Raw genomic sequence first — 16523 nt, 5'->3', positions numbered from 1 at the left:
CTTCTACATCCGCTTCTCCAAGTGCCGAAGCATGGCTTTGCAGCTGCAGAGATAAAGCAGGACTCCAGCTTATGGCTATGTGAAAAGGGTCAGTAGTGTCCTACAGTCCCAGCCTGGCTGGAGAATGCTGTCTCCTTCCCAGCACCAAACCGGCGGAGATCACCTGTTCCCTGAGCACCTTGGCTGAGCACAACTCAGAGGTGTGATTTCCTCAAGGGAAGGTTGAAAACAATTTGGCAGATCAGGCAAATGGCCTCGGGCTTTGCAAACCACAAACAGGACATCAGGAAGAAGAGCTTCCAGGAGAGGGAGAGGTGCGCATACCTCACTGGGTTCACCTGGCTGTCCTTCAGGAATGCCCAGTGGTACTGGACAACCAGTGGGCTGCAGTTGGTCATCTCCATGTAACGCACATCCTTGGTGTCATTCAAGATGCAGCCAAAGTCCACGGCCGTGGTCTGGATCTGGAGATTTGGGAAGCAGACTTCTCCCCGGACGGTGACCTGCTCTTCGTGAGGATGCTCCAGGAACTTGATCTTCAGAGCCTTCTCCGCTGCCCGGATAAGCAAATCCTCCTCATAAGCAGGGTTAAATCCGATGCAGAGTTGAAGTTCCTCCCCTGTCCTCAGCTTCATGGGCTGCAAGGAGATGAAGAGAAAATGTTCAACGTGTGACCCCAACACGGGCTTCTGGCTTCATCCTTCATTTTCTTCACGCTGTCTGACCAAGCACCGCACTTCTTCTGAAGCTGCCTGAGGCTCACGGTTCTGTGCTCTGCACCAATACAAGAGGAAATCCACGTTGGTCTCCTGAATTCTGGAGCCGCAGAAGCCACCTGCTAAACACAACCAAAGCAGCACTCTGGCACCCAGGCCTTCGCCCTCTGGAGGAACTCCTTTAGCCTGCAGCACAGCGGTGGCTGCACCTCTGACAACACGTGCACTGCAGAGCCCATGCCCAACACCTTCCGCACACACCAGGGCAGGAGCCAGACAGCAGCTGGAGAAGCCTACCTCAGCCTTCCCAAAGGCAGGGCTGCCCTCAAAGACAGCAAGCTGTTCCCCAGCTTATCTGAGGATGGCTGCTGGAGAGCTGGCATGCCTTCCAGCAGACACCTTTCCTACAGCTTGCCCACAGCTGGGTGCCTGCTCCCTCCTCCCCCTGTCTTCAAGCCAGGAGGTCTCTTCCCCATTCAGATGGCATTCTGTTTCCTTCAGCAGCTCGTTTCACATCTGATTTAGCTTGGGCCACTTTACTGCAGACTCTACAGAACACACTTCCATCATGGAGGACCTCCCAACAGAGACACACCACCACGTTCATCCCTCTTCAAAGCCCAGCACCAAGAAAGTCCGGGGCTGCTCACCTGAGCATCTGCAGGGAGAGGCTGCTGGTCCGCAGTGCAGATGGAGAAGGGCTGCTCTAAGGCAAGGACCACGCTGAGGGGCAGCGAGCACATGTTCTTTACAGAGAGAGGCTTGTACATCACAGCCAGGACATCACCGGGGTGCTACAGAAACAGGAGACAAGAAAAAATGACCTTGAAGTGGCCATGGACCTCCTCCCCTTCAGACGCATTTCAAATTTTCCAACCCCAAAAGTGCATCCATCTCTATTTACTCTTTTGATTGGTTTCTACCCCTCTGCAAAGTTTGTCCTCCAACTCTAGCAGACGCTTTCGCGTTTAGAACCCACAGCCTTCCCCAGGGGACAGGGAAACAGTCTCGCGTACAGATGAGGGAGCAGCCCCCCAGAGGAGGCAGCTGCTTCAGCAAGATCCAAAACAGAAAGTGAACCCACTCTGGCTCCAGTTGTGTGTCCTCTCCTGCCCAGAGAGCACACACAGGCACAAGGCACAAGGCCATTTCCACTCCCATACAGTAGTTTCTTACCACCCTATCAGCTCTGCCAGGCCCGCAAGGCAGTGATGCTGCTCAGAGGAGGCAAGCAAGCAGGATATGGCCTGCAGCGGACAGCCTGCAGCAGCCCGAGGTCAGCTTTGAACATTCACGGGCACATGCAGACAGCTCCAAACCTCAACAGTCTGGCCGCAACCTGCTGCCCCTGCTCCACTGACAAGATGTTGCAGCCTCAAAGCTAAGCTCAGCCTAAGCCTTTTCCTCCTGTCCATGCATTGCTCCGCGCTTCCTGCATGGTTTATCTAAACTAGACAGTCTTTGGGAAACTAATTGTGGATGCATTGGCATCCAACTCCTGCAGTGTCGCAGCACGCAACACATGGGAGCATGTGGCATCAAGCAGACCACAGGCAGACATCAGGGGGAGCTGAAAAGCTTCTGATTAGATGTGAACCGCCTGCTCACAGGATTTGTGCTTCTCTGGAAGCCTGGGAAGTGGAGGAGAGACCTGAAACCGCAGAAACTAAATCATGAGCTATCTGCTCTTTTTCAGACACCTCACGCGACGGGGAAAGGTGATGCAGGAGTCGGGATCCAGACACTAAAGGGCACACACGTTGCACTGGTGCTCTCATCGCTGCAGCTGAAGGGCACTCGTGGGTCCTTTGAAGAAGGTGAGGCTTGGGAAAGGCAAAGAGGCAGCACCCATACCGACGGCAGGGAAGGCAAAGAGGCGCAAGAGATGCCAGTTTTTCCTCATCAGCTTGAGGAGTTGACAGGAATCTCAGCTTTTCTCAGCTTCCCTACACGATCGCTGCTCGGACATCACCACACCTTGGAAGATCCTCAAAACCCTGACTACAGACACTGGCGTCTCTCTAGAGGGGGGCATGCTCCCCCTCGCCAGAGCAGCTGTAATCTCAGTTCTACCTGGCTCAACTTAGAGAACAGCCTCATCTCTAGTAGCATCCTCACTCCTCTCACCACCACCTCAGGGAGGGTGAGGAGGGATCTGCTCTCCACCTGCAGCCCCAGCACAGCAAGTGGCTCTTCCAAAGCCCACGCTGCTCTCACGGGTCCCACATCTCAGCCCGTGCCCTTGGCTCAGCAGCTCAATTCTGTCTCCACCTCGAGAAGGGCAGAATAGAGCTGCGGAGACTGTCCCTAGCCCCACAGGGGTGAAATAATGATCTCGGCATTCATGACAAAAGCTGGGCCTGGCTCAAGTCAACAGCCAAAGCTCTGTGGACTTGGAGAACTTCCTCCTTAGGACACGGGCACACCCCAGCCACACCAGTCAGTGCCAGGATGCAATGCAGAGACTCACCTTCTCCACCCGGAAAGTGATTTCTCTGCTGGATATTTGCAGAGCAGGAGCAATGAACTCGCAAGTGACGTCCACCTGCACGATCAGATTCTTCACTCCCTCCTTGCCCACGATGGCGTGACACAGCAGCTTCTCCTTCACCACCTGCATGCGAGCCACACGGCCCCCAGCGGGTGTTATCAGGGTGTCCACAAAACACACTGCATCTTTGAGCCGCCCACCCACACGCCCCATTACTGCATGAAGTTACAGCCATTGGTCTCCTCAGGAGCCCTCTCTTCTTTATAAGCTGCATCCTCTTTGTTCTGCACTCACGCGTCCCTCGTGTTACAACCCAACCACCACAAAAGGCCCTCAGGAGTCTTGTGCTGCCTACAGCTCTCAGAACAATCCCTGCCCAAACGGTTATTGCTTTGCTTTGTCCCACTGCCAAACAAAATGCTTACCGAAAACTGTAGGAACTCATGAAAAAAAAACAAACCAGACTGTATGAAGGGAAACAGGGGATAGAAGGATCAATGCCAGCAAATCCTCCCTTGCAAGTTTAGTGGAAAGGATCCCTGGGAAAACCCCAAACAGACAGCCTGCCTTCCTAGGATGTACTGTGTCCCCCTAGACCTGCCTGTCAAACAAACCTCCCCAGGAAAGAGATGTCTTCAACCTGGCATGAAAACCCTCTACTTAAGCTGGATGCTCTTACATCCAAGACTTTTCCTGATTCCTCCTCATGGTTTCACTTCCCCACATTCCTCCCTTTTTTCCTCTCTCTTCCCTCTGATAGACCACCACAACCCAACTCCTCCTCAGAGCCTAGAGACGTCAGAATCACCTGTGCTGCACGTGCACCACAGGGTCTTGGGCTTCTAACCAGCCTCAAGAGTATGAAGTTCCCGAGACCTAGGGAAGGTGGAAGACCCAATCCCAGGCTCTTGGCTTGGACTGCACGAGCCAGGTAGCCACAGCTGAGCTCACAGATGCCCATTTGGCTTTCCAGGAAGGCACCCTCACCAGTGGCCTGACCATTTCCCTTCTGGTTCCTTCTTCCCTCTTCAGCAAAGCCTCATGGGCTCAGGACTGCACAGGGACAGTCCCATCGGAGTCAACCAGCTGAGGGATCAAGTCTTCCTCAAGCTACCACTCAGGCAATCCTTTAAAACACCTCTCAAACTCTAGCAGCAGCAGGAGCTTAATGCACATTTATTCCCCATTCACTTAAACACTTGTGCCCAGTGCTCCTGGAGCCAGGGAAGGCACACCGGGGTCAGACGGCAGCTCCTCTGCAGAGCTGGATTTCCCCCGGAGAGACGGGTCCAGGGAGGAGAACACTCAGTGACCCTGCTGAAATCTGCCCCTCTGAGCTGCAACCCAAGGGTGCTGCAAGACCTGCCTGCCCTCGGCACACGGGGGCTGGCTGAGGGAGCGGGGCGAGCGCTGATGGGAATACTGACACAAGTCAAGCTCTCAGTTCTAATGATCCCTGGAACACTTTCCCATGTGGACGGACATCATTCGGATCATTAGAGCTGGCACACTGGGTTCATTTCTCTCGTCCCGGTCTCCAGGCCGGACAAGCTCCCGGCCCGTGTCTGTCTACAGAGGAAAATCAATGCTGCTCCCAGACACTCCCTACCTTCCTGGGTGTTTTGTTTCACTCGCTGCTTCCCCACACAGACAACTGGCCATTTCTTTAGTTACTTTCTGCCTGGGCTCCCAGTCTACCTCTAACTTTAAGGCCAGCTGAGAAAACTGGGGCTGCTCAGCCTGGAGAAGAGAAACCGCGGGGAGACCTCAGAGCAGCCTTCCACTAGCTGAACGGGGCCTACAAGGATGCCGGACACGGACTCTTCTCAGGGACTGCAGCAACAGGACAAGGGGTAATGGACTTAAACTCAAACAGGGCGAGTTCAGGTTAGATACAAGGAAGAGGTTCTTCACTGTGAGGATGGTGAGGCACTGGCACAGGTTGCCAAAGCAGTGGTGAATGCTCCATCCCTGGCAGGGTACAAGGCCATGCTGGACAGAGCCTGGGGCGACAGTGCCTTCAGGCCATGTTTTGCTACCACCAAGTTGGCTTTATGGTAGCCATGGAACTCAAAAAGCCTCAGCAACTGATGGTGGCGAGCATGGAAAGCAACTGGTGCTGCCACGGTAACTTATGGCAGGAAACCAGGTTCTCAGAAGCACTTGCCCATTTGCTCAGGCAAATGTCAAGGGGCTGCACAAATGCCCTGATGCAGAACTCACCTGAGGGGTGCTGCAGGAGCCTTTCAGCACCACCTCCGCTGTCTGGCCGGGCATCAGCTCCGTCCTCAGCGGCTGAAGCTTCAGCACGGGGCCACAGGAGGAAACCTTGCCCTTGCTCTTACTGATGCGAGGGAGACGCTTGCGCTGCTTAAGTGTGGTGCCACCTTCTGTGGTCCAATAGAGCAGATGGGTGCGTCGTCCTTTGTTTGTCATCTTGAAGCGGTAACAGCAGGGATCCAGGCTAGAGGAGAAGCAGAGACACAAAATGGCAGGGGAGCTGCTATTTGCCACTGGTCACCCAGCTTCAGCACCCTGAGGGCACGACCTGACTGCACACTCGGCTTCACCAAAAGCCAGACCTTGGCTGCCCCTAGGTTTGTCACCATCCAGCAGCTGCTCTGCTGGCACCCTTCCAGCAAGGAAGAGCTTCGTAAAGAGCCGGCCCCACATGCAAGTAGCTGGAGGAACAGCCTCGCTGCCACTCCACCTTCCCCTTGGGAGCTGTTGTTCATGCCTCTGAGGCGTCTCGTAGGGAGCATCCAACCCTCATTGCCCCCAACGTACCACCCTCTGGTGGCGGCTCTGCAGCCGACAGCAATGGCAACAGCTCCAAACTGAGCCCGCGGGCAATGACATAAAGGGGGGCAGAAGACAACTACATGAATCACATGGACACTGTCCCCTCCATTGTGCAGCCAGCTTGTGGCTGCACTGAGCACAGGAAACTCTGGACAAGCACCAGCCTCCCTGCGATGTCCCTGCGTACGTGGAGGGCTCGTGGGTGCGTATTTTACCTCTCCAAATCTATCCCAAGTACTTAAGGTAGGATTAAGCTGCTCTTTCTACCCCAAGAATTCAGGTATCGGAGCACCACGGACCCTCTTTGCAGCCACAGAAAGGAAGAGCCACCCCAAGAAGACTGTTCTTCTCTGAGGAGGTCTCCAACACAAGGCAAACAGCACTTTTTTCCTCCTGTCTCCAAGAACATGACTGGTTTCAGACACACACGTTGGGACCACTGAATCCTCTCCTTCCAGCTCACCAATTTCAATCGAGACTCTTCATTTATCCCACTCCACCTCAGCAGACTTCCACACTTCCACACTTCCTCCCCCTTCCAGAGCTGGTCCTGCATCCACACTCGCTTGCCCGTGCCTCGGGAAGCAGGCAGGAGAAACCAGGGAAGAGCCACCACGTCTAATAAAGAGCAACCGGGCACGGAGTGGGGTAGAGGAGCCAACTGGGGGATGACACAGGGCAAAGAAATTCTGCTGCTCCTCCAGGGCTCCTGGCCAGAGGGGAAATAAACCAGCGCCATTCATTCAGTCGAGGAGCTGCTAACAAGCTACTGCCCAGGCTTGCTGCTGCTCTGAGATCTTACTCCAGACAGAATGGCAAAGCAAGCAATATCACTGCAGAGAGAAACATGTCTGTACTTGTAAGGCAGCATTTCTCAGCTGGAGGCTTCCAGGACCTGCTCTCTTCCTCCAAATCTTTGTTTGATAAAGTGAGGAGACAAATGGATTATGACTAAAGACAATTCAGCAACAACTTAGCAACTGCTCTCCAGCTCGGTGGCTTTCAGAGTACCTACTGACTTGCAGATGGCCATAAAATGTTTCCAAAGGAAGCCCTGTGGCTTCAGGGAAGCAGAGCCAGGACTGTGAGCACTGAAGAAGCTTGAGGGACTGCAGCAGAACTCCTCCTTGCTGAGCCCATGGGGAAGTGGGAGCTGAGAGATTCCCTACCTGAAGCAGGGCGCCAGGTTGAGCTCCGGGCCAAAGGGTTTGTCAATGACAATCGTGGTGCCAACGCCAACAGCCTGGACGGGGATGACGTAGGCACGACTGTTCTCAATGAACAGCACCACCTCGTCCTTGAATTGCTCCGTGTCATCCAAGTTTGCAGTGACAGCCAGAGACACCTCGGCCTTGGCAGGGATCACTCCCTGACTGGGTCCAACGGTCCAGCACGAGTCTGCACCAGCCTGGAAGACAAACAACACTCATTTAGGACGGAAACCACGGACCTGGCTGCCACCAGCCAAGGCCTGCCCAGGCAACACGTTCACACCGAGCCAGTGGGTGTGAAGATTCCACTGACATTCATGTACAGCTTCTCTGGCTCGTGCTGACACAGGGCAGCTCGCTTGGAAAGGAGCCCTGAGAGCTCCGCTCCAAACGTGAATCTGAGAGTCTGCTCCCTGACAAAGCTCATTTATCAAAGCTTGGCAACAAGCCCGCCAGAAAATTGTACCCCAGAAACTATTCCTGAGGAATGAGGATGGGGGTCTCGACGGAGCCAGACCTTCAACTCCCTGGCGTGACCCAGCACAGCCCTGCTGGGCCCGCCCAGGCCAACAGCCCACGCCAACAGCCCAGGCCAGGGGAGGACGATTTGCATCCTCTCCTCATTCTTTCAGTCAGCATCTGCTCTGGCTCCAAGGGGCAGCACCGTGCACTGCTGAACAGGAGACCTGCCAGGGCCACAAGGCTCTGCCGAGACACATTCCCTTGGGTTTCTAGGTCAGCTTCTGCCTGCCCCCAATCCAGCCTGTGTCTCAGAGACAAGAAACCTCTTGGAGCCACGCTACAAAATGCCCCCACTTTCAAGGCAAATACCCAACCTCTGATAACATCTCTGCTACTTGCTTATCCTTGAGTGCGCCGCAAAATGATGCCGTAGCTGCATGCACTGCATGCACAAAGACAGTGGCTATTTCTGACCCTATAGCAGCTTCTTGTACTATTGGGCATCAGAGCTCCTGAGTAACCAGTAAGGGCTGGGATCCACCACTTCAGAAGTCACCATGATAATCAGAATCTTATCCCAGCACAGACGTCCATCGTGAATGAAAGCTTCCACAATCTGGTTACAATGGACACCAGTGTGCAGCTGACGGATGGAGGGAGGGAAGGAGAGAGGGAGGAAGGGACGGATAGCTGCCCCAAGGGATGACTGAGGAGACACCACAATCAGCTCTCTTGAATCTGTTTACAGATGAGTCACTGAAGTGATCTGGTCACTCTAGCCTTGCACAAGTGACAGAGGAAGCAGAACTCCACGTTACAAATGCACCTGCACTTGATCAAGCCGTAGCTCTAGCGAGAGCCGTAGCTCTAACAACAGCATTCCCATTCCCGTAGCTCTAACAACAGCATTCCCATTCTCAGTCAGGCTGAGTCACTGTCCTCGTAGGGCTGCTCATGAAGGGGAAATAAACCCCGTCCTGCACCAGCTGGCTGCAGAGCCTTGTCCCAGGTGGTTCAGCATTCCCGGTGGGGGGGACCCTCTGTTCTTCATTTCAAAGCTGCTCCTTATCCACACAAACAGCCAGTGGCAGGAAACAGCCCAAAAGCACCCCGAGCCCTGCAGGAGGCGGAGATCAGAGCCTGAGGCTGGCTACATGCTCCCGCCAACAACCGGCCTCCTCCTGCCTCCTCAGCATCAGCATCTCCTCAGCACAAGCACGGGGACCACTGTGGTTTAGCCTCTGCCCCGAGCACCGTCAACGGGATGTTTTACGGGATCAAGGGGCAGAGCTTGTCTCCATTTGTGCTCCCTGTCCACAGCTCACCCCTCCATGATCGCATCTGCCCTCCCTGCCAGGCTGGGGAGGCCAGGGACACCACTCTGCGCATCGCGGCTCTCCAGGGCACGGCTACGGCTTGCCCAGCTGCTGCCAAGCGCAACATTTAAGAACCAAACTGCTCCTGCTTTGCCTTTGGGAAAAGCTCTCAGCTTGCTTCTAGAAGCACAGCTGTCTTGAAGACTTCTAACCCTCTGTAATTCAGTTGCCAATAGGCACAGCGCAACAGGACATGTTTGCTTTCCCCTGACGAGCAGAGTAACAATTGCTTTGCTTACCAGCAAGTAAGAAAGGGCACTGAAGGAGGCAGCTGCTGAGGGCACTGGGGTGCTTGCTCTTTGCAGAGGTCAAAAGCAGATTTTTATGGTGCGGACAAAGCAAGCTGCCTGCGAATCCCCCACTTTGAGGTTCTATTTAACCCCCAAACGCCTGGAAAAGCAGCAGGAGGGAAATTCAGCCCCCTCCTCCTTGCCCAGGGGGCTGAGCCTGTGCTCTCACACCCTGCTGGATGCCTCATGCGCAGACACAACCAAGTCCCCAGCCACAGGCCTGCGTGAAGCGGCTCCAGAACTTCAACAACCCAGCCTGCAGAAGAACAAACCTCCTCTCAAGCCCCTCACAGACGCCCCTCCGGTGGGGAGCACCCCCCAGACCCAGCACACGAGCCCTTCCTGGCTGCATCAGCCCCTGTCAGAAGACCCCACAACCTCCTTCTGCTCCGCAGCCTGTTCCACCCTGCCGCCTCCAGGAATTAAACAGCCTCTTTCTGCAGCCACATGCTCTACAATGTTACAGAGCACACAGGCTCTGCAGGTACACAACCCTTACAAGTCTGCTTCTGGGCAACAACCCAGCTGGTTTGACCCCCGAGGAGGTGTGAAACCCACTTCACCCTAAGCGCCTTGAGGACAGACCTCTCAGTTCCAAAAAGAAAGACTCTCACAGCTAAACGCCTTCCACAAAATAAAGGGAGAACTTGCAGAAATGAACTCCTTTCTGCTCAAACATCTCTGCAAACTCTGTTTTACTGACGGGTGCCCCAGCTACAAGTGCCCCCGGAGCCAGGCTCCTCTTGCTGCACTCGGATGGAACATCTGGCTTTCTCTCTCAGACACATCTCAGTGACGTGGAAATGTTGCATAGAAATAAGTGCTCCAGTCACAGGCTGCTATGGGCCACTCACTTGCTCTGGAAAACAGCCCCAGCGACACTTACCATCTTTGCCGAGAAGGATGCGGGGATGACAGACTGATTGGAGAGGTGAAGGGTCCGGGAAGCATCTTGTAGAACTTGGATGCTGCCAAAATTTATCTCACTTGGGTGCACGTGGACAACTGGTCCTTCTCCAGTGCTCAATAAATGGATTTCCTGCTCCAGGAGGCAGGCAGGAAAGAGAAAAAAACAACAGGGAAGGTTTAGAATGACTGGACAGCTCTAAGGGGGCTCGTAGGCTGAGGGAATTCTGACTGTTTGAAGCTGTCAGGGTTGTGAGGCTGAAACAGGAAGGCTGGAGCAAAGGTGGCACCTGGAGTGGTCCCTGCGGATCTGAAAGCCACAAGATCCCATTAGGAGGGGATACAGAACCCCCATCTCCCACGCATGCTTTTCACACCTCCTCCATGCTGTCAGCTCTCCTTCCGCTACCCTGCGCCTACGCCTGCTCCTTGTACTGCTCCATCATGCCATAAACCACCCTCCCTGACTGCTGCGGCTGCACAGCCACACTGCACAGGAACTTCTTCAACCTTCCCAAAGCTTCTCCTGTGAAAACCAGTAGAGGCTGGAAGCAAAGCTCTTCTCAGTAGAGATCATGCAAGTTAGTTGCCTCTCATTTGTGCTTGTGTGCATTCCTGGTATTACTTCTTTATTGCACCAAGACATTCATTATTAATTGCATCATTCGAGCAGTATTTTTTTCTGCTGACAGCCTGAGACCCAAAAGTTTGTTCCTGCAGAAGGGGCACAAACTAGCGGAGGAGGAATGTGGATCCTTTTGCTAAACCCCCTTCTCACATCACTAAAACCAATGAGAATTTATCCAGTCTGGCGGGATTTCCCCAGCTCCAAACACCCCAAGCCTTAACCAGGCTTGTAGTGCCTGAAGAAGGGAGGGCTCTGGGGAGACCTTAAAGCACCTTCCAGTGCCTAAAGGGGCCAACAAGAAACCTTGAGAGGGGCTTTGGATAAGGGCCTGCGGGGACAGAACAGGGAAGGACGGCTCTAAATTGACGGGGGGGGGGTGGTGGTGATCAATATGGGATCCTGGGAAGAAGCTCTTCCCTGTGAGGGGTGGTGAGGCTCTGGCACAGGTTGCCAAGAGGAGCTATGGCTGGCACAGGCTGCCCAGAGGAGCTATGGCTGCCCCATCCGTTGCACTGTTCAAGGCCAGCTTGGATGTGGCTACCAGCTCCCGAAGCTGCACTCAAGCCATAAGGCAGACCTAGAGGAAATGACACCCAGAAACTCCCATTTGTGCAGGCAACACCCAGCCAGGTTTTGACCAGCATTTGCGGGCTGCGAGCAGCAGCCGAGCACGAGCGCAGCGCCTTGAGGATGGATTGACCGGGCACAGGGTCACTCAGTCCCATGTCTTCTCCAGGCATTAGTGTTGCTTATGCCACGAATGCCTTCTTTCCTTGTAGACAACAGCCATAGATCATTTTCCCTGGAAGAACCCCTGTACGCTCTACATCCCACCAAGATGAGAGGCACAAAGGCACACGTCTGCCCCAGCACTCACCAGTGGGGATTCTTTACTCCCAAACACCGCAACACGAGCAACGGTGTCCTGCTTTCCCATCACCTGGACTTCCAGTGTGAACGGGATCTCCACCGAGCTCTGAGGCTGGATAATCCCACGGGGCTCAGGGCTGGAGTACCACACAGCAGCAGTATCCTTGTTCTCCTATAAGGGACAGAACCAAACACGGCTTCAGACTGACCTTTGAGGAAACTTTCAACTCTTTAACATCTACCACAACGGCAACTCACACACGTGTCTAAAAATGCCTAGGAGAAAGCAGAAAGGCACAACTCAAGATGCAAGACATGTATGGGTTCAGCATCCCGAGGGGGGCCAACAGCTGCTGCCTCCACAACCCCCCGTCCCGTGCTGGCAGCCTCCTTGCAGCAGCTTTTCACAACCCTACAAGTTCTCCCGCATTGAAAGCATCCCGAAGGCTAGAATATAATCTGCTTCCTGGAGAGTTTAAGCTGCTTCCTGGAGTTGACATTCAGGTAGCTTCCTGTTCCCAGCAAACCTTTAGGGTTGAATACAAACCAGCAACATCTTAACCAAACCCGTTTTTTCCCTAACAAACCCCTAGGTGACATTGGAGGCAGGAGGCGGATGCGATGCCAAACCTGAGGAAGAGCCCAGTAGCAGCCTGGAAGGTTGCTGTCGTTCACAAGGGTCAGCATCTGCTGGTAAGGGACTTTGAGAGAGCATCGTCCAAAGGTCAGAGCCGGGTGGAGCACTCGCAGCGGGGGAATTACACATCTAGGCAGAGAGATGAGCAAAAGGGAATTAGATTCTGACACAGCGTTGCTTACTTGTTTACTTCTCAATGAGCACCAAATGGAGCACGACCCAATTGTCACCGTCAAATAGTCATTTGATACGCCTACAGTGAGAAACAGCCTTCAACTTCTTTTTACCCAACAACCTCTTGCAAAAGAGGGGCAGACCCTGAGTCACAGCATCACAAAAGCTGCTCAGTGCCCAGGCAGAGCACGGTGCCCTGTCCCAGGTCAGCTTTGCCCCTCCTTTGCCCCAGGAGGCTCGCAAGGACCCTCTCAATGGCCCCAGCGAGGTGTGAGCTCTGAGGGAGCTTTCCCACCGAGGAGCAGCGCTCGCCAAGGCTCCAGGAACACCAGACTCCAGTGTCTCAGGGAAAACACCGCTGTGTCCCTGCCTGAAATCCAGCCCTTTACCCCAGCAACGCAGGGTGCAGGCCACCACCTGCCCTGCGCCGTGAGCGATAACCCTCTCCCAGGCCCTGTGGCTGCCTTGGTCCTTTCCCCACGGGTCCGCACGCCAGCTGCTCCCATTTGCACTTGTTCTACACAACTGCAGCCCAGGCACTGACTGCACAACTCTGCCCGGGAGAGGGAACAGCACCGGTGAAATGCATCCCTCTTGCCGTTGAACTGACGCCCACCGCAGCACAACAGGCCTGAATGTGGCTGAAGCAAGAACAACTTTGAGCTTAACTCCGAGAACATCAATGCTCAGCAGAGCCAGACGGAAGCACAAAAACCTGAGCTCACCTTCCACACCAAGGACTACTTTGTCTGTCACAAGATCTCGCCTTTACTTTTCCCTCACCAGTCCTGCCCTAAGCCCCTTGCCCGTCTGCACGGCCCCTCCTTAACTGAGGCAGACAACAGCTTGCAGCAGCTGCTTGCTGTGGCCCAAACCAGTCCTGGATTCTGGCCACAACCCAGCACAAGTCCAACACTTGCAGGAAGGAGGAGAGGCGGCCCTTTGGAAACATTACACCTCAAGCCCCCAGAGCAGGCCGATAAGGAATATAATCACAGTTTCCTGTAGGAGAAGGCCCTGGGCCGTGCCTGTGCCTGAGCACAAGTGCTGCTCATCATGGACTGCTTTCCATGTGCTGCTGTTCTCCTGTCTAGCTGGGCAGAACTAGCTCATTGAGCAATGCTCCTCGTTTGGAGCTGGAGCCAGCCAGCTCTACGCAAGGCAGCACCACCTGCTTCTGGCAGATGCATAGGGAAAGAAGAGGGGCTGCAAGGGAAGCGTTGGTACCTGGCTCTGACGGGCAGTGATAACACCTCTCTGCCAACACCATCCACATCAACCACCAGGGCCAGCTTGTATCTCTTCACGGTGTTGGAGCACAGGGTGACCTGGAAGACAAGAGCATCAAATACTTCATCACTCCCAAAACCCATCGGCCATATGCAGTGCCCTCCACATCTCCTTCCACAGCAAGGAAAGGGAGGATTTAGTAGATATGAGGAAGATGAGGTATCAGGAAGAAGTTCTTCCTTGTGCGGGGGCTGAGGCCCTGGCACCGGTTGCCCAGAGAAGCTGCGGCTGCCCCATCCCTGGCGGTGTTCAAGGCCAGTTTGGATGTGGCTTGGAGCAGCCTCGTCTGGTGGAAGGTGTCCCTGCCCATGGCAGGGGGCTGGAACTGGATGAGCTGCAAGGTCCCTTCCAACCCAAAACAGGCTAGGATTCTGTGATGTTTGCCTTTAATTCTTCTGCTGGTTCATGTGTAGAGCACAGTCTCTGGCAGTAACAGAAGTCTTTGGACAATACCTGAATTACTGAATGCGCTTTGCGTTGCCAGGGCAGATGTAGAGCCCAACACTAGTGCCCAACTCTTACTCGCAGGATGCTCAGAGCCAGCAGTGCTAAAGCCCCCTCAATGCCACCGAAGCTCCAGCTCCACCTCTGAAGCACACAGGGCTGGACTCTTCGCGTACCTGGATATCCAAGTGTCCCTTGGCGCAGATGGTCCCTGTGCAGGGCCTGATAGTAAATTCAGCTGGCTTCTTGGCACCTGGGGCTCGCTTTCTCCACGACGGACCAGTGCTGTCTGACACCTGAGCAAAACTGGTCACGCTGGGTGCTCCCGAGCCGTCCCCAGGAATGCGAAGGTTGAAGTTGAAGGGCACCGAGGAAGTGTTAGTGAGGCGGCAGCACAGGGTGCGAGGAAAGCCTGGGAAAAGGACACAACAGGAGTTTATTATCCCGTGACTCCTGGGGTGCACATCCTGCGGTGATAAAACTGCGCTTGGAGTTTGCCTCCTTTCAATGGCAATTACAGCTGATTGAGAAGCTCTGTGGGGAAGTCGTCGTCAATTACGGTCCCTTTTACGCTTGTCACACAGAAATGCCACTCTGACACAAGTGTCTCTAACTGTGAGGAGCTCTCACCTCCCCCAGACCAGCACCAATTCCTTCTCAACCATGACGGTGCATCCAGAACATTTACTCTCAAAAGTCAGTCCAGAAAAGTCCCTGTGAACTCCACAAACACTCCCACAGTTTTCGAGAGATAAAAGCAGTATGTTGTCATCAAAGAGATGATCCAGGAAAGGAAAGGAAAGATGAAATTGGCAGCCACAGCATGATGCAGAGCACTCTGAAGCAGTTTCTCCAGACAGGAACCTCGGTGCATCTCCTGGTTTGGGACAATCGAGACTGAGCCTGTGGCAGCTCACGGCCCACTTCACTGGAGGCAAACCTGATGCTTGCTCAAGAACAAGCAGGACCTGTGTCTCACCCTCCCGAAGGAGTGGGGACAAACGGCCATGCTGCACACCGCCTTTCATTACCCCACAAAGGCTGACATGGCTTCAGCTTTGGTACTTGCTTTCCATAATGGAAGCCACTGACACAATCGCAGCTGATCTGGGGGGTTGAGTTCACATTTAAACTTGAGACCATCTCAGTGAGAAGTCCTTTGCGAGACTGAGGTGGAGAACCAGAATCTGCATCTCAGTGGAGAAGCTCTGGGTGCACAGCCGCCAGCTCTGTCAGCAGAGCTGGGCTTTTGGTGGGGAAGGAGGAGCCCATGTCTGAAGACATGGGCGCCCAATGCGGAGCTACTGCTTGGCCATGTTACCTGGGAGCTGACAACGAGTTGGCCTCACAGCACTAGTTGATTTCTCACGCTAATGGTCAGGTGGGTAAATGGTGCCCTTGCCTCACAACAGCAAAATTCACCCAGGGCACCTACAACTTGCCTTCAACTCCCTTCTCCAGTTGGCCGCGGACAAGAAAGACTTTCACAGTCATTCTGTTGCTGAGGACTGGCAGATTGGGGCTGGACTGACTGTGAGGGACACCAGAGAACACTGACTTTCTACTCCCTCCGTTCTATTTGAACCATTCAATTGGCTCTGTGCCATTCTGTCTGGTTCTGTTTGATCTCATGATGGCAAAATACTGCCTAGCAGCTGGCAGTCCTGGTTTTGACATGCTGAAGGCGGCTATGGAGGAACACAAGTGACAATGCTGTCCTGGACAAGTGCTCCATCTGGGTAAGGCTCAGACCTCCCACCCTGCAGCCCAAGCCCAGGGCACACTCACCAAAGGAGACTTCACCGAAGCGGAGGGACGATACATTGAAATGAAACGCCGGCCCAGTGACACAGCCACTGTGAGGACAAAGGCAGAGGAGACATGGCCTCGGTTAAAGAGAACTGCAAAGCCTTCAGCTTTCCTTACCGTTCCGGTGGGTAAAAGCCAGCCTGAGAACCTCAGGGGGTTTCACATCAAGCCCTCACCCTCATGCTCAGCACAGCATCCAGGTGGACGGGAGGCAGCCAAAGCAAAGCGGTCAGCAGCCCATAGCTGCTTGTGGGGCTTGGGGCACAGTGTCATGCAGGGTATGCCCCCAAGTTGTAGATGGCCTGAGGAAGGACACCAAACAAGTGATGGCTGCGTGCCTCAGTTTCCCCATCTGTAATGTGTTGGACACAGGGGTGTCCCCAGTAAAGCACACTCAATGTAACTACCCTTCCCAGC

The 16523-nt window shown here is 54.3% G+C and overlaps 1 protein-coding gene across 1 annotated transcript in view; it reads right to left on the bottom strand.

Moving 5' to 3' along the window:
- LOC136005878 (hydrocephalus-inducing protein-like) overlaps positions 1-16523 on the bottom strand; it is a gene marked incomplete at its 5' end in the record, with an annotated part of 43628 nt that overhangs the window by 12139 nt on the left and 14966 nt on the right. Inside the window, 12 exons of the mRNA XM_065663770.1 lie at positions 325-638; positions 738-902; positions 1367-1510; positions 3187-3330; positions 5431-5671; positions 7179-7417; positions 8239-8298; positions 10235-10387; positions 11760-11924; positions 12383-12518; positions 13791-13891; positions 14474-14641. Of these exons, the coding sequence (XP_065519842.1) occupies positions 325-638; positions 738-902; positions 1367-1510; positions 3187-3330; positions 5431-5671; positions 7179-7417; positions 8239-8298; positions 10235-10387; positions 11760-11924; positions 12383-12518; positions 13791-13891; positions 14474-14641 (2030 nt within the window). The remainder of the gene's footprint in view (positions 1-324; positions 639-737; positions 903-1366; positions 1511-3186; positions 3331-5430; positions 5672-7178; positions 7418-8238; positions 8299-10234; positions 10388-11759; positions 11925-12382; positions 12519-13790; positions 13892-14473; positions 14642-16523) is intronic.

The sequence above is a fragment of the Lathamus discolor genome, chromosome Z (assembly GCF_037157495.1).
Source record: "Lathamus discolor isolate bLatDis1 chromosome Z, bLatDis1.hap1, whole genome shotgun sequence".
Lineage (NCBI taxonomy): Eukaryota > Metazoa > Chordata > Aves > Psittaciformes > Psittacidae > Lathamus > Lathamus discolor.
This window is presented reverse-complemented; position numbering and strand designations above follow the sequence as displayed.